Here is a 19,035-nt window from a genome sequence, read left to right as displayed (position 1 = left end):
GCAGCTCCATAATATTACCTTGTCACTTTAGACAGGAGCCTGGGTGTAGAAGAAAAAAGTATTTTAAAAATTCTAAATTTCAGCGACTGCTGAAGTTAACTTTTTGGCTTACTTACAGTCCCAGCTAGGCTATTATCAGCCTGCCTGCTGCCTTGCTGGTGTCTATTCACATTAAGGGAACTGGTGGCAAGCCTCCAAACATGCTGAGCAGACCCATTTAGTGACACCGAAGACTAGGGAACTCCCCAGTAGTGACTTAGAGGGGGCAGCAAACCCTTACCAGCAGGTCAGCCTCCTTTTCTTCCACAAACGGCACCGAACCCACAACACTTGCATCCCAGCAGGAATTAACGCTAACTGCAGACTTGTTGCTACTTGCCCTATATCTCTGCTTGAACACCATACTTGCCTACTTTTGAAAACTAGTTTCAGGGAGATGATAGTTGGCAAGTAGAATTTTGCACATTGAGGGGGCGTGTCATGCTCCACTTAAGGAGAGTGTCTAGAGATTGTGAAAAGAGATTGTGAACGTGGCACAGAGGCGTGGGTGTGTAGTGCTACATCTGAGAGGAATCTTTTAAAATGACTTAAATACAAATGTAGATGAGCCCCAAAGCAGTTAGTAAGAGCTACTATACTTGCTAAAGTGCTGGGAAATGGCGCTGATAATTCAATGTAACTGTATATATTTGTCATTCCTTGTTTCCCTAAAAAATGTAACATAGAATTTGAGGGCAGATCAGAACCACTTGGCCCATCTAGTCTGCCCCTTTTTTAAACATGTTACCTCAAACCATATTTGATCCTTATTTTTTTGTAAGGATATCAATATGCCTATCCCAAGCATGTTTAAATTGTACTACTGTATTTGCCTCTATCACCTCTGATTTGGCTATTCCACTTTACTACTCTTTCTGTGAAGTAATTCTTCCTCAAATTTCCCCTGAATCTTTCTCCCTTAAGTTTCTCTAGAGGAACTAGTGTCTAGTCCCTCTAGTGTATGTCCTCTTGTTCTGCTGCTCCTCTTCCTGTGATGAATGTCTCCCACCTGTACCTTGTTAAAGCCCTTGATATATTTGAAAGTTTCTATCATGTCCCCACTTTCCCTTCTCTGCTCCAAAGTATACATATTAAGATCCTTTAGTCTTTCCTGGTACATTTTGTGATGTAGGCCATGCACCATTTTAGTTGCCCCTTTTTTGTACAGTCTCTAATGTGTTTATATCCTTCTGGAGATATGGCCTCCAGAACTGAACACAGTACTCTAGATGAGGTCGTACCAATGACCTATACAGTGGCATTATTACTTCTTTCTTTCTACTGCTGATACCTCTCCCTATGCAACAAAGCATCTGACTTGCCTTCTTCATTGCTTTGTTACATTGCCTACCTGCCTTTAAGTCCCCTGAAATAGTGACATCTAGATCCCTCTCTTCCTTAGTAGTTTCCATTATAGTGCCATTTATACTATATTTAGTATTTGGATTTTTGAGACCTAAGTGCATGATGAAGTGCAACTGTAGTTGCCATGCTCTTGACCATTCCTCTAATCTACCTAGATCATCAATCATTTGTTTTACCCCTCCTGGTGTGTCTACCCTGTTGCATACCTTTGTGTCATCTGCAAAAGTGCACATTTTACCCTCAATTCCATTTGAAACATCTACAGCCCCACCTTGATCTATTACTTAAGTCACCCAGTCAAAAAAGTCATTAAGATTTGTTTGACATGATCTTACCCCAGTAAACCCATGCTGTTTCGGATTCTGTAAATTGCTGGTTTTGAGATATTCTACAACTCTTTGTTTTGTGTTTCCATCAATTTCCCTACTACTGATGTAAGGCTCACTGGTCGATAGTTGCTTACCTCTTCCTTTCTTCCACTTTTGTGCAGTGGGACTATATTCATTGTTTTCCAGTCCTCTGGGATTACCCCAGTAGCTAGTGACTGGTTGAATAATTCTATTATTGGTTTTACCAGCTCCCCTTTAAGCTCTTTTAGTATCCTTTGATGTATCCCATCTGGCCCCATTAATTTATCCACTTTCAGTTTTGAGAGTTCTGTGAGGACTTTCTCCTCTGTAAATGTACTTGTTTCGGCCTCAGTTTTCTGACTATACTTGCAACTTAACTGTGGCCCCTTCCCCTCTCTTTCAGCAGTGAATAGTGAGCAGAAACAGTGTAACAGTGTAATGTGGGCTAGGTGAAATGAGGGAGATTGCTAGACTAATGAGGGAGAGAGGGAGATTGCTGTTATTTCAGGGAGTCTCCTGCAGAATGCAGGAGGGTAGGCAGCTATGTTGCACACGTACTGCTGTAGCTGACTGGAGCAGTCAATAAACACTAAAGGTGCCCACACACTAGAAAGATCTGCGATTGTAAGATGTGTGCATAAATTAGCCTTGAAATCTTTTGTCCGTCCTGGACAAAAGATTTCAGGCAAGCGCACATCTTTACCAAAGATTTTTCTTAAGATCCCATGTGCGTTCCTATGGATCTTTTGTTAAATCTTCTGATCTTTCATGCAGCATGTAAGATCAGAAGATTCAGCAAAAGATCCACGGGAGCGCGCATCGGACAGATATCGGCCAATTTTCGACAGATTATCGGTAAACATCGGTGTGTGGGTACCTTTAGAGAAGTGGCTACTAATAAACCAATACATTTTAAAAATTGTAAAGATCTAAAACTACATTTTGGACTTTCAGGAAAAGTAAATGTCTTATCTCACATTTACACTATTATATAATCAAGACTATTTTTTTTTTTATAAATTTCTCAAACGCGTTTTTAAACGTCTCATGTCAGAAATGTTTTTTGTTTTCTTTAAATGATTGATTTCATTTCCCGATGACAGATTGGACTGGGTAGACATAATGGTAGGATTAAAGGAGAAATGAACAAATGTGCTCAGCAACAGATGCATAGACCATCTATTTTCTCCAAGTCATCTGGTCACAAGTTACAGATATTTAAAAATAACATAAGAATACAAGAACTGTTAACACGCAGTGACACAGCTATCAGACAGGGTATCTTGTTTCTCGGAGTTGAAATGAAGAATTCTCCAATACATATGTAATAGTTCTGTACACACTTCTTTATCTGTTGTCACATGCTGCACACACTAACGTAATCACAATTGTTCTGGTGGGTTCCGTTGGACACATTTTTAGCTCTATCTTTTTGGCACAATGATTTTCTATTTTAAGACCTTTCTGTTTAACTTTAACATATAAAATAATCCAGTCTTTGACAAAACCATCTTTTTTCATTTCTTTTGCACATAACAATGTAATATACAGTAAAAAAAAAAAATACTTGCCAAATTTCTGTATCCAGCAATGATAGCAAACCTTTGAGTGGGCCTGTTACTGTATATTGGGACAGGGGGGTAACTAGCCATTTGTGGGCCTCAAAGCAACATGTCTAAAGGCTCCATGGAAAATCCAATGGCAAAAAAAAGAAAAGAAAAGAAAAGGAAAGTAAGTCGGGTAGTGTTCTGAACAGATATTTCCTAAATATATTACATAAATAGTAGTCCAAGTTTCAGTGTATTATTCTCTAAATTTAGAAGCTTGTTTCAGCCTCCACAGATTTAATTGAGCTCAATATAATAGCTCCTAATACCTTTTACATACATGTTGATTTTCAAATATTTAATTCATATATGTGCAGTAGAGAGGTTATAGGGGGGTATGGGTCATAGGGTCGACAGAACTAAGGTCGACATGCATTGCCTCGACCACTGAAGGTCGACATGGACAAAGGTCAACACGGGCTTAGGTTGGCAGGGTCATTCGGTCAACAAATTCATTAGGTTGACATGGGCAAGGTCGACAGTGAAAAGGTCGACATGGGGGTTTTCACAATTTTTGGTTGCGGATGCCGAGATCGACACAGTATTGGTGCAACGCGTCACCTAAGCCCATGTCGATCTTAGCGCATGTGGACCTTTCTGAAATTTCACACATTTTTTTCCCGTTTCCAGAACTAGTTAGAATAAATTAACATTTTTAAATATAAATTATGCAGGTACAATAAGATTAAAAGTGCTGGAATTACATATAACAAGTATGCCTCTGCATGTTATACAAGTGTGATGAGTACTTCATGCCATTGTATTAACGGAAGAAAAAAAATTGAACTGGTAAAAGGATTCTTTACAGTCAAGGTGCCCACAGACGCTACAATTATCGAATGCGTTTTGTACTTTTTAAGCACAAATTGCATCTTATGTACAATTATTGGATGGTGTTTATGGGCTTGTGCGATGCTGTATGTCTAAAATTGTATGTCTAAAAAAGTACGTGCTGCACGTACTTTTTAGACTACATCTGAAATTTAACATTACAAACATGGGTTCATCACATCGCATCGCATGCATCCAAGTGCACATCTCATAGCAAGCTGGAAGAAAAATTGTATAGAACCATTGTACAGACAAAAACGCATAGCACAGTACAATTGTAGCGTCTGTGGGCACCTTAAGAGGTTTTGCATAAAATGGTGCACACTTAAATCACACAAATCTGCTTTTATTTGTTTAGGGAAAACTATTGTTTTTCTGCTTCCTGCAGGCATATACACACACACAAAATCTGCAAAGCTAATAAATATAGCTCTACAATTTCGAACCGTAACATAAGTAGAGATGTGCAGGTTCTGATTTTACTCTGATGTCAAAGCAGGATCTTATTGGCTATCCCAAATTACATGACAGTTGTTGACAGTTGGTAGCCAATGAGATCCTGCTTTGAAATCAGATTTAATCAGAGCCTGCACATCTCTAAATATAAGTAAAGATGAAGGGGCATATTTGTCAAGAAAAATCGGCCCTGAAAACATGCAGAAATGATAGTTACCGCATGTTAAAAGACAGAATTAAGTATGTAATAGGATTGAAAGCATTAAGCTGTGTATACACAGGGCGATTTAAGCCATTATCGCTGGATAAATGGTTGCTTAGAGACCATATCGTCTGTGTTTTTTGTGTTGTGGGAGATAATCGCTAGGAGTGCGCTTCCGCTGCCAGCCCTTAATGGTCACGGGTCACAGGAGCACTCCTGCGATAATGGCTAAAAATTGATGGTCGCTGGTGCACAATGCACTGTGCACCAGCGACCAGCAATTTCTAGCCAAAATGTGTGTGTATGTATGTATGTATGTATGTATGTATGTATGTATGTATGTATGTATGTATGTATATATATATATATATATATATATATATATATATATACACACACATATATACACACACACACATATATTATATAATATATTAAGTCAAAATTGCTCAGAGACCATAATGCACCATGTGTACACACCTTTAGATATCATAAACCCCTCCCAGACATCGTTTGTAGCTGGACCCATAACTTTATATACAGAATGTGTACATGAACTGTGAAAAAAAAACCACAACAGTTTTTTCGGAACATGCTTGTACCAGCTAATATTGCCCTCATTAGATGTCATTAACCCTTTGCTTCCTACGAGTGAAACAAGGCTGGAGAACCCTCTCCAAATGAACTAGCAAACCCTCTATGCCAAGTTATGCAGCCTGGTTTTGTAGTGTTCACTCTAGGAGTGACAGCGGGCAGGGCACCGGGGGGCAGACCGGGCACGCCGACGTCACAGCTGGGGGCGTGCCCGGGCCGGCGACGTCATGAAAGGGGTGTGCCCGGCCGCCGCCGTCATGAAAGGGGTGTGCCCGGGCCGCCGCCGTCATCAAAGGGGGCGGGCCTGACCGCCGCCGTCCTCAAAGAGGGCGGGCCCGGCCCCTCCGAAGCCACTGTGCTGCCGGGGAAACGCCGGGCATCGCCGTCGGGCTTCCCCGTGAGGCTGTTTTAGCGGGGCACTGCCAGAGGGGCAGGGCGCATTTTGCCCTTTAAAAAAAAATCGCTAAAACAACCTAGTGGGAACACTATTTTGTTTAATGTAGGGTAAGCACCAGGATGACCATGATCGTGCAATGATTTTCATTGAAATTGCACAATGGTCTCATGATGGATTGGAGTACACAATCTGCATACGATCAGTACCCAATCCAATGTAGATGACCAATCTTTACTGCAGCAGGCAAAATCTCCAATCTGACAGACAGGCGGGGCCACGCATCAGATCGGAATCATACTGAAAACAGGTACGATTCTGCTCGTTACATACAATCAGTCGCACAACGTCGAAATTGGGGGATTGGAGCCCAACTTGTCCTGGTGTGTACCCAGCATTAGTATGCAATCAATATATACAGTATATAAAAAGGTGTGCCCAAATGAAAAGGAGACTTTTGCCGTAGCGGCGTTGTATCTAAACACAGTGGGATAATGTGTTTGCCAATAGATGGTGTGGCATTTTTTTCCAGTTGCACATGTGTAGTGAACAGCTTCGCCTCAGTTTATTCATTCCTGTAAAGTTGTTTTGCATGGTCAGATGCATGATTGATTCCTCCAGATCAGCGCAAATTTCCTTGCACAGACGGCAAGCATGCTCCAGAAATGTATGGCAGGATGAAAGCAGTGTCTTGCACTGTGCACCATATTCCAGTGGGGTCAGCGTTATGAGGTGGGATGCGTAGCATCAAGGACTTGCCACCAACCCTGACACTATTATGACTGTTATGAATCTCGTTCATGAGAATCGTCCAATCACCACACGTGAAATTGCAGCTGCACTTCAATGGCAATGAAATCCGTTCCTTGCTCCGCATACCAAAACACAGCTACAGCAAAAGTCTCCTTTTCATTTGGGCACACCTTATACTTGTTTTCCCAAAAAAAACTTTTCAGATAAAATATAGACTGTACATTCCATAATCATCATCAACGCTACAAAGTATAAGTCATCTATAATATTAATGAGCACATACAGACAGAAATAACAGAAATACAAACACCTTCTTACCCATAAACAGTCATGGCTCATTTCAGACTAATACGTAGTATAGGAAACAATAGCTACTAATTGGCTCAAAGGGTAACTCCACTTAAACAAGACTAAAGTCCTCTAACCATTTCCATGGTTACACTTGACTCTAAGGTAGGTCAGTTATTCTTCTACTTAAGGAATTATTCTAGTAACATGTACTGTAATACTGGCAGTATAATGATTTACATTGTGGTCTTTAATGAACAAATAACCTTTGCCAGACTCAATTTTTTTCATGGAGACCTTGAATGAGATTTCTAGCATTGTCCACAAGGAGAACCAGTGGGTGGTTTGAAGTTTGGGGAAACTCGTTGAAACTAGACAGAAGGTCAAGTGTGTAGGGGCATAGCTCATATTAAATAATTATGCCACATATATTAAAAAGATTACCAAACTGTCAAACAATAATGCAAGTTATTGTGATATAAGTACAGAAAATTAAAGGAATCACTGTGGCTACTAAATCGAACTAAGGAGTTGAATCAATTCTGCACAATGTGAATAGCGCCGGGTGGAAGTTCCCGGTACTATTCAAATCAGAGTACGGTTATGGCAGAGAATGCCGGTACTTATGGGTGATAATTTGGAGAATGCAGGTTCTTGAAACTAAAGTGCCCTGCTATGATGCTATTTGTACCACGCTAGGGCACAAAACTGAATCGCTAACCTAGTTTAATTTTATTATTTCTGCTCGCACCCCACAAAGAAAAGAAACCCAACATGTAACAAGGAAATCAGGAGCCAAGTGGCTAGTACTTTATTTTTCTCCAGGGCTTAGTACATCTGCTTCTTAAGGCCCCCCATACACTTGTCGGACTTGTCCTAAGGACAAGTCGGAACAAATTACCCTTGAGCTCCCCCGACAGTTCGCCAGGGGGCTCACTTACAATTTGGCACTTGAGAGACATTTTTGCATGCAATTTCTCACATGTCAACTCCCAGGGAGCATCAGCAGCGGTGGGTGTCAGTAGAGCTGGACAGCGGTGATTTGCGGGATGGGCAGTGGTGGGGGTCCAGGCAGCTGGTAGCGGCAGAGTGAGAAGTGAAAGCAGAATTTAAAATAATATTTTCAAAAGACTGCCCGACAGTGGCCACCCTGATGGGAATTCTCTCAGCCAATCAGCGGCCTGGCAATCTTTTTAAAATATTTGTTTAAATTCTGCTACCGCTTCCAGCTCTGCACCTGCCCACTCTGCAGCACACAGGTGTGTGTGTGCCAGGGGTGAAACACCTCCGATGTGCCGGTGATGGTTCCGATCCGATAGATTGAACCTGCAGCAGGTTCAATCTGTAGGATCCGACCCAATGCACACGGGACATTCAATTTGGCCTGATTTCTGAGCCGGATCAAACGGGATCGGGAGAAATCGGCCCAAATCTTACTAGGGTATGGGGGCCTTTACAGTGCAATTACCAATTGAATCCACCATTGCAAGGCTACATTGCCCATTCTTGTTTGGAGTTGTAAGAGTTCAATTGCAGGGAATCTGTCAATGTGCTTTGAGTACCTTTTAATTAGGGACATTGACTGCATTGAATTCAGAAGGATACAGAATATGCACCTTATGTTACTGAATTCTTTTCCTCAGTTGAATGTTGGATATTGCTTCCTAGACAACAGTTATTTACTACAGTGTTTGCTGTATACTGTACATCTCATATTTGAATATTATATTTGAAAATACTTAGAGTGTAAGTATCACAAGTCTTGTACATGGAGAATTATTGAAAAACACATATCATTTTTAAGTTCCCCAATATATTGTCCTAAACAGACATACATGGCATACTAACATTCCACAAACATTGGAGTAAATATCCGTCATGAATGCCACATTCAAGTGAGAAAAAGGCTGGATTAACAACATTCTGTACGCCTCTGGTTTTATTGCTGTCAGTGTCACTAATTAAAGGCGTTCAAAACACTTTGACAACACTGTCCTTTGTACAAGCTTGTGGTTCATTAGCTTGCACATAAATGTACAGTGCAACTTAGTAATGTATACTAACACAAGAACAAAACAAGCACATTTTACAAGGAGAATATTGCAGCACACCTTTACCAAACAAACACACACACACACACACACACACACACGTGTATTTGCTACCATTCCTATAGAGAGCACAGCTCAATAATGGCCTGCCCCCCCAAAAAAATTGTAAATAGCACAGCAGAGCGCTAATCTCAATAGGGATCCAATAAAGAATCAAAAGGCGGGATGTATTGCAGCTTCAGTTCGGCAGCAGTGTGAGAAGGGGCCATCACAAGGCAAAAACATCCCACCCAAAATGTGCACAAGTTGTAAACATTTTACTAAAGTAAAATGAAAACACACATATACAATTTAGAACACTGTGAGCCACATTTATAAACATGAATAATATACCACTAATTTAGGGCATCATGAATGACAAATTCATAAATAAATAAATCGTGGACTAGATTGACCTTTTGCTATAAACTGAATGTAATACCCCTTTCACACTGCACTTGTTAAACGGTATATTGCCATTTTTTTTCCATTTCAAAACTTTTAAGGCTGCAGTGGGAAAGCGCCAGAGTTCATTTACTGGTTAAAGATAACCTGTATTTCAAAACGTTTAAAAAGCAGAGTCCTACACGTTTCAGAGACGTTTTTTTATGCAGTGAGAATGGCTCTGAAACGGTATTTAGTAAAAACAACAGATTACAGACCTGTGATAGGCTGGCTGCCTTGAAACGTGTTCAGGGGATTAAACGGGTTGACTGATGTTACCATATATAATTTTGTTTGCATAGAAATTGAATATTATTTTGATACTATAAAGTAATGTAGCTATAAATTGAATATGTATATCATTTAAATGTTTACAGAATGTAGCAATATTTGTATTTAGGTAGTCTGTGCTGTAAGGAGTAAGCAATGTATACACTATGGGCCAGACCCCAGCCATCTGGACAATGTAGACTGCTAGTAGATCATCCAAGTTACTTTGCAGGACAGACAGGACACTATTGTGTATTTTGACAACAAGAGTGTAAAATAGATTGATGCACAGGGAGAGACCAGAACAGGAGATCTCGCAAAGGAGATTACCACTAGAGTCCAGACAAGCAGGAGACCCTGTCACCATTAGCATCCATAAATTCAATAACGTCATGAGAACAGGGAACTTCAATTCATGTATTTGGGATATAAGGAGAGAGATAGAGTAGACATTCACTTTCACACACAGACACTCACAGACACACACGGACAGTCAGCAAGAAACCCATTCAGTGAGTCAGGAGGAGAGATGTGAGCCACGAGCAGGAGAGAGGAACGGAACCTAGAAGCGATGGGCTGGAGTGAGTGAGTAATCATGGTAGATATAAATGTTCAGTTGTTGATAAAGTTATGGAATACTGAAGTCTACAATTTATGTTAGTTTTATAGCAGTCTTAAGTCTGTCAATTGTTTAATGTTGTTTTAGGTAATATAAGCAAGGAGGCGTATATAAATATATATATAATAGCATATACATTAATTACTGTGTTACAATTATTCTGTATGGTTTGTTTGCCTATAAATAAAATCCTCCAATTGGAGCTAAAATTACAAGTCTCGAACTCTCATATTTGGGGAATCAAATTATGACAAGTACTCTGCATATTGTATTGTAAGGTCTATTAGAATATAATTGCAGATGTCAAATATATATGTTATTATATCAATACCAGATATAATAAATATATTTTATATAATATTTCAATCTCAATAACCCTTATTGGGATAAGAGAGATATATGATCCCTAAAATAAAACTCTACACTGATGTGAATGGTACTTAAACGGTAATCTATTGCAATGTGAAGACTCAGACCCGTTTTAAATACCGTCTCAAAATACCGTTTTTATAAACGTTTTGGCAGTGTGAAAGCGGTATTAGATTGATGGTACCTTCTGTAGTTATTTATGGGATTTGTGGACCTTTCACATAACAGATTGGTGCAATATTACTTATAGTGTCGGTAACAGGTTCTAATGACAACCAATGACATTACACTTTGAAAGCAGTAAGGGGCAAACTCATGGACTATAGGATATATGCTGAGGTAAACGGAATTTCTCTCTGTAGGTCCCTTTGCCCTGTGTGCGCGCGCAGACTGGATTTAGGTGCAGCCAACGAGCTTTAGATGAAAGAAGCCAATGCTTGAGCTCAGTCGGAGCTTCACAGTTCTTGCTAATGGTAGGCACACACCACTGGGACATGAGGAATTAATTACAGCAAACCAATACTGGGGTCCTACAATTGATATGGCAATGAGCAATTATATATATATTATATATATATATATATACCCAAATAAGTTATGAAGCACATACATAACAAACCCATTTAAGTATGATGTTGGTGATAAAATAGTATACAAAAAAATTATGAGATAAAATTGGGATATGAGATGATATGGAAAAACTTTTAATGCAATGCCTAAAATTCCAGCATAGTTTACATACATAGCACGCGTGCATAAATTAGTACAGGTCGAGTATCCCGTATCCGAATATCCGTTATCCAAATTATTCCGAAATACGGACTTTCCAGAAAGTGAATTTTTTTTTTTTTTTTTTGCTAAAAACTCACTGGGGACATTTGTAACAGCATCACTGGGGACATGATATGTAACTGGCACTATATATGTGCAAGACAATGATTGCTTGGCATTCAAATTCAGTGCTGAGATAGTACACAAATTTTGTTTCACGTTTTGAAACCTTGTTTTTTGAACAATTAAAATATATTTGTGTGTATTTTATGTGGTAATAAAATATATTTGTGTGTATATTATGTGTTTATACAGCATAAATGCAAGATACTTCAAAATACATAATTGAAATATTAAAATATTCCGAAATACGGAATAATCCGTTACCCAAAATTCTCCTGGTCCCGAACATTTTGGATACGGGATACTCAACCTGTACTGCCAACTGTAATGAAGAACAGCTTAGCAATGGACCATAGGCATTAATACCTCGTGTTGCATAGATTTTAACAATACCCTCCATGGTATCATTACTAGGTTTATGGGAGCACTCACTGAAGTCAAACTACAGCTGGGTCCACATTTAAGCCCCCCATCCACTACACAGACATATCTGAAGCTACAAATCTCTTCAGATTTCCCTAAACTCTCCTGGGAAATCTGTTCTGACCCTGGGCTAAATGTTCACTCTATTCACATCAGATACTGTACATCTGAACATCTGAACCAAACTATAATAAACCCCAGACAGCTTCAAATCAGATGGATCTTTGGTGCAGCACCTAAGATTTTTTTGTCAGATGGATTTGAGACTCAGCCACACATATCAGATTTGGCCTTATTTCAGATTGGTCTGTCAGATTCATCTGAATCTGGAGAAAACCTAGGCCCTTCTGATTAGAGGATGGGGGCTTAACTGTGGACCCAGCTGTAGTTTGACTTCAGCGAGTGCTCCCTTTAAAGATTTTAAGGGGGCCTTTAAGGATTTATCTGTCCAATCTGTATGGCAGGAACAAAGATCTGGTAATGCATGGGAACAAATAACATTTGAACATTTGCTTCCAAACACTGGACAACAGACAATGGTCATGCAATGGTCATTGGTTAAATTCATTTCATTTAAAAAATTTTATGGATTTAGGTGTGCACCCACATTAAGAGACTAAGCAGAGTGAAACAGTGAGACGATCAATAACAAGTCATAATCAAACAAACCCAGCACCACAATTAACAAGTGGATAACATAAACCATGTCCTGGTTAGAACCGAGGCAACAATGCTGATGCGTTATATAAATTTTTTTATATAATGTCTTCCAAAAAGCCTAGTATATTAGCTCTGAAAGGGAAACCATACTTTTGTCAAAACTTAAGGCCCCCCATAATCTTATGTGATTTGGGCCGATGTCATCCAATTCTGCTGGGTCGGTCTGAGATATTGGATGAAAATCGACCAAAATCGCATGTGTTGGGTGTCGGACCAGCCTGCATGGCCAGCCTCTGACTCAGTCCCCCTCCCTGGTGACAGGGATCGGGTTCGCATGTGATCCATCACATGCAAAAGAGGATCACCTGGGATCTTGCTGCCAGGGAAGGTCCCAGGTGGCTCAAGGAGGATTGAATGGCCATACACTGCTGTGACTGCTCGTAGTAGTGTTTGACCACCTTTATTTTTTTTATGACTTTAAACAATTGTTCAATTTAAACATGCATTTCCATCCAGACTATGTCTTATAATAACTAGCTAGGCATTTATTTTCGGAATCTCATGCAATGTTTCTTGCTTCAATAATACAACTGTAAATATACGAGTAGACAAATAATGATGTAATATTAAGAATCTTGGAAAGCAGCCATAAAGGTTGTTTTGTGTGTGTTTTTTTAATAGCTGATTTCAACACCTGTTTAAATGATCAGAATCTTTACAACAAGTTACTTAAAGTTATCAGCCTCTAGCTGCATTGTAATAAAAACAGTATTATTTCTCTCAAAGCAATAAGCTATTCTTGAATATACAAAGATTGGTCCTGGATAGGATTGCCAAAATGTTTATCTAGCAAAGAGGGCCAATAATACAGCCAAGAACTTCTGGGCCTGACTGAGCCAGATAAATGGAGAACTGCAGATGGCTCCTGTATTTATACCTGGACTCTGTGCACACACCACAGGATGAAATCACAAACAGGGCATATGCTGGACAAGTTGAGTGCATGCACATGGCGGCTCCAAGTGCATACTAGTAGATCTGGCCTCTCTTTCAGTGAAATTAACATTTTTTGGGTGGCATTCATGCAGAGACACCTAGTGGGTAGCGTTCAAGCACCCTACATATTTTAAAAGCTGTGCAGTTCCTCTTTACTGCCTGAGGAGATATATTCTGAAAGGTTCAGGGTGCTAGAATGAACACTAGTGGAAACTTTTTGGGAAGACAAGGGCATCGGATGAGCACGGGACCACGTATCGGATGTCAAACACTTGTGAAGGGTAGCCAAATCGGACAAGTGTATGGGCTTGCTTTCCGCATGAAGACACACAGATACTTGGCATAATCTGCCATTAGCATCATCCAGTAAGTAGGCTGCTCTAGCCATAAGTACAAGCAATCAGGAATGTGCCCAACTCACAATCAGGCCCATCAAGGAAACAGATATATATATATATATATGTTTATCATACTATTCCTTTAAACTGAGACACTCATGATTTACACAGGTTCTGTTGCTGGCTGACTTCATGCCTGTATTTCACATGGCAGGGCCAGACTGGGCAGAAATCGGCCCTGGCATTTTGAGCACACAGGCCCACCATAGTAGGCGGAACCTTTGCTTTGCGCCGAAAAAGGGGGCATTGCCTCATGGAAAGGAGGCGTGGCATCACAAAAAGGAGGCATTACACATTATAGAACACACCATTATGCCCATTAAATATTATGCCACACAACGTAATGCACATTTCAACTTTACACCGCTCACTGCAATGCCCATTCCCCCGCTCACCATAATGCCCATTACACATTATGTCGCACACCGTGATGCCCATTACACAAAATGCTGCACATCATGTTGCCCATTACTCAATATGCTGCACAAAGTTTACTTATTACCATTACACAATATGCTGCACACAGTTATGCCCATAGACAAAAATAGCAGGACACTTACTAGTCTTGGCTTTCACTGTGGCACTGGCACTGCAGGATGGATCCGACTACAGTCACTGGCACTCTGCTTAAATAGCACCCTGCTGCCATGGCACCCTGCTGAAGATTCTCCTGTCTGGGGAAAATGATTCAGCTCCCCCCTCATCAGGACTGTCACCTGATGTAGCAGCGCCGGCGGGTCAGGTGCGAATAATGAAGGGCAGGGCGGGGAGGCGCAGAGTGACGGGCTGGCAGAATGGGAGGCAGTGGGTTCAGGGGCTTCCGCCGCTGCTTCATGATGCAAATGATGATGCGGCGGCAGCGAGGCAGACAGGGACAGGGAGGCAGCGGGCGCAGGGTGAAGTTTTTGAGCAAAATCGGCCCACACAGCCATCGGCCCTTCTGGCATTTGCCAGAACTGCCAGATGGCCAGTCCGGCCCTGTCACATGGTTTAATCTACCACAGAACCTGTGTAAATCATGTTTTTCTGGTAGCTAAGCCTAGTTATATACAGGATTTGAATCTAGATTCATTATGCCTCCAAGACTCAACTGGTTTGTTATCAATAATTCTGGCAATACCCAACCTATATAACACAAGTATAATATAAGGATAAGTCATCGAGCAGTTCTATATAGAAAGTATGAGGCTAAAGGCTGTGATGACTTAATATCTGTAATAAAAATTACAATACAGGAGTGCATTATTCTTTATAGTACAAAGACGAACAATGATGGGGTGACATAAGAACGTGTTGTTTATACAGTTATTAACTCTATTTGTGTATCATAAATCTAGGCACAACTCAACATAGGCGTAAAAAAAATCAAAAATACAAGGCCACAATCATGCACAATTAGTAGCCTCAACAAAGCACTATGGTAAAATCACAACAATAAAGGCAAATATATCGGTGATGGCTATATGTAGGCTTGCTATACTTTCAGTTTAAACAGAGACAAATATGAATTACACATATTCTGTGGCTGATTAAAACCAGGCTTGAAGACAGCCAGTCACAGAAGCTGTTTAATTCATGAGTGTCCCGGTTTAAAGGGATGTATGGTAATTGGTAACCCTAGTTATGGATCTTTCCCAATTAGAAAGCTTGCAAGAAAAAAAAAAAAAAAAAACAGGAAAGCACACTGTTTTTTCAGTACCCCCTACACTAAAAAGAATACTTACTAAAGAAGACAATGGCACTCCGTAAACACTGTAATATAATGCTGCAGTACATTAAGTGAGGAATAAAGCCATTCGTTGGTGGCAATCCGACATTTGTTAATTCAGATGTTCTATGGCATTTTCCAAACTAAGTAATAATCCAAAACATACACTAACAAGACATTAATGGCAAATTTTGCGTGAGTGTGGGGCACAAACAATTCCAATATACCTCATCCTGCTAATTTTGCATACATGGGAAAATCCTAGGCCTCTGTAACAGATACTTCAATATGCAACACAAAAAAAGAAATAGTAACATTTATACCCCCCACAAAATCAACAACACTTTGTAAACATCAATTTCATCCAACTGAACTGAAGACAGGCAGAACTGCAACAAAAGGAACCATACACCTACATCTACCAGCTTTCATCCCTGCTGATCTTATTTATAAATACTAACAAATGTAGCCTTTTTTTCTTTCCTTTTCTAAATATATAATTAAGTACACGTCTAATATGGACACTTTAAGGAACAAGGTTTAGCAGCTAATATCAAATAATCAAAATGAAGTATTAAAGTGCACATAGGCTGGTCTTTGTGTCATTGGGGAGCTGAAAGCAGTGACACACCCACACCTTATTTTTACACGTGGGATTTACACTGTTACATCCCCCAGTACACAGGGAAAGAAAGTAAACAAGGGTCTGGAATAAATTACTTTGCAAACAATGGCAGTGCTGAACCACTGGGGAGACAAAGCTCCAAATAATATCTGTGCACATTTCAGCAGCAGGCTGTAGATAGGCTGCCACTCCCCCTTATCAAAACCAAGCCATTGTTTCACATGAGCCATTGATCCTATATGCAAACTTTCTCCATGTTCTCCTTAGTTCCAATTCAATTGTGCCCCTGGTTAATGACCTATATAGAACAATGAACACTAAGGTTGCTCTAAATCCCAGTACAAATAGGTCCCTCCAGCAGTATAGGAGATGTATATCAGGCCTCAATAACAAAAACTGCTGCAATACTAAAATGCATTAATAATCCAAATGAGCATCCAGCCCATGTATAGTGCACAGGGACCTCCAGCTGGAGGAAACCTGTCATCAGGGACCTGAGGATGCCCAGCAGCATGCCCAGATCCATTGCCCTTTCCATGTGAGAGCCATAGGGGGCTGTGTGTCCTGTCCATCTGCCCAAGCTGGGCTATTATGTTATACTTTTATTTTCTGCACAAAAACAACACCTGTTCCATTCATTCATTGCTCGGGCTCCTCACCCTGCATCCCAGCCAGCACCTAGCACGGCCGCCTGTAGGAACCAAACAGTTCAATGAGATGAAGTTGTTTTCCTGGGCTTCCCTGCCATGGGGTCAGCCAGTGAGAGTGACCCGCCGGGCAGCAGTGTCATTGTCCCCTTCCCTCCGGCCGGACAGACACTTACCTGGTTTTGGATGACAAAAAAGCAAGTTTGATTAATCCATAGGTGAAGAATTGGATGTTCTCCTTGGCTATGCTGGCCACTTTTAGCCTGTGTTCTAGAATATGCAGTTCCATCGTTTTCTTCTTCTCATTTGTAGATCATCTATAGGGAATATTGTTGTTTGTCTTTGTGTTGTACTTGCAGCCCCCCCGCTGCCAGCTGGGGAGAGCGGGGTAGGGGCAGGAGATGGAAGGGAAAGAGGGGGATTAGTGGGAGAATGAGTTCAGGGCAGGAAGACTGGATGGAACAGCAGCAGCGGCAGAGAGGGAGAGGGAGAGAGAGCAGCTGCTGCTACACTGGAACAAACAACTTGCCACTCCAGCCGACCGCCACTGCGCCTGCGCCCCAGCACTGGGGCAGACTGGGAAGTGTAGTCCTACTCCTCTAGTCCTGAGTGCTGCTAGACTGCCTCCAGAACGGCTGCTGCTGGGGTTTGATTCAGCTCTGTAATAACATCGCAATTTTCAAACAGCTTGGCTGACAATGCTCAGCAACGTTCCATTCACACTGCAGCATCCACGTGTCGTGTGTCTAATGTCGCGACATGTGGAGTGGGGGCTCTGGCTATGTAGTATGAGTGATGTCTGTGCGCCTATGAGAAATAAAAATGTGGTTTTTTTTAACCATATTTATTGTAGTTAATCTTATAAGGTGGAACTTAGAGGGAGAGGTATCCAAACTGGGAGAGAGAGGTAAAGTACCAACCAACCAGATCAAATGGGACCGGAAAAGACCCCGGAACGCCAGTCCAGACATCAAACTCTGATGTTCCATCCGGGTGTTAGGTGTGTCTTGTCTGGGGGAAGCCACACCAGTGATGGCTTTCACCAGGGACATGGGGAAGGGGAGATTACAGCCTCCCCGTGTGATCCGGACCGTTCCAGTTTTTATTATATCCCCAGACCATGCAGATTGGGATTGCTTAGTCGACCATAACTAGGTTGACAAGCATTGGGTCGACACCACTAGGTCGACATGCAGCAAGGTCGAAATGGCTCTAGGTTGACATGACATTAAGTCGACATGGGCTAGGTCGACAGTCAAAAGGTCGACATGGGGTTTTTCGCTGTTTTTTTACCCAAATGTCAACATGGACACAGTTTGAAGTGCAATGCATCCCCTCGTATCGCTCGCTTCGCTCGCCATGCTTCGGGCACGGTGCCTCGCTGCGCTCGACAAACTATTTTATTCTCCCACCACGCTCTAGGGGATGGTAGGGCATGAAATACTGACTGTCGGCTCAAAAAAACAGTAAAACCCCATGTCGACCTTTTGACTGTCGGCCTAGCCCATGTCGACCTAAGGCTAGTGTCAACCTAATGTCATGACGACCTAGATCCATGTCGACCTTGCTGCATGTCGACCTAGTGGTGTCGACCGAATGCTTGTCGACCTAGTTATTGTAGACCTAATAACCGTATCCCGACCATGCAGGGAGGCTGTACCCTCCCCCTTCTCCTCTCCCTGGTGACAGGTGTCACAGCAGCCCCACTGGACAGTACACTCCAGCGTGACATCCAGATTTTTCCCATACTCGATCAAAACTGTCACGTTAAAGGCTGAAAAGCTGATTTATTGCTCTCCACTTTATCTCTCTCCAAGCTTTTTTTTTTTTTCAAAATATATTTTTATGATCCTCATAAATCACAAAATGTACAAATGGAAAGGACATAAAACAGTAGTATTAAATGAGGAGCAATCCAACATTTTCAAATTTTCCAAACAAACATCAACAAAAAATGAATTTAGGAAGAAGTTATACAGAATAATGTAGCCTCAGTAACTGAACGGTAGCGTT

The 19,035-nt window shown here is 41.1% G+C and overlaps 1 protein-coding gene across 1 annotated transcript in view; it reads right to left on the bottom strand.

Moving 5' to 3' along the window:
• CASTOR2 (cytosolic arginine sensor for mTORC1 subunit 2) overlaps positions 1-17,607 on the bottom strand; it is a 175,025-nt gene extending 157,418 nt beyond the window's left edge. The window contains exon 1 of the mRNA XM_083174100.1: positions 17,199-17,607. Within this exon, the coding sequence (XP_083030226.1) occupies positions 17,199-17,311 (113 nt within the window). The 5' untranslated portion in view covers positions 17,312-17,607. The remainder of the gene's footprint in view (positions 1-17,198) is intronic.
• Positions 17,608-19,035: the final 1,428 nt, after the last annotated feature.

Source organism: Crinia signifera, chromosome 2 (genome assembly GCF_055691185.1).
Source record: "Crinia signifera chromosome 2, ASM5569118v1, whole genome shotgun sequence".
NCBI classification, from domain to species: domain Eukaryota; kingdom Metazoa; phylum Chordata; class Amphibia; order Anura; family Myobatrachidae; genus Crinia; species Crinia signifera.
This window is presented reverse-complemented; position numbering and strand designations above follow the sequence as displayed.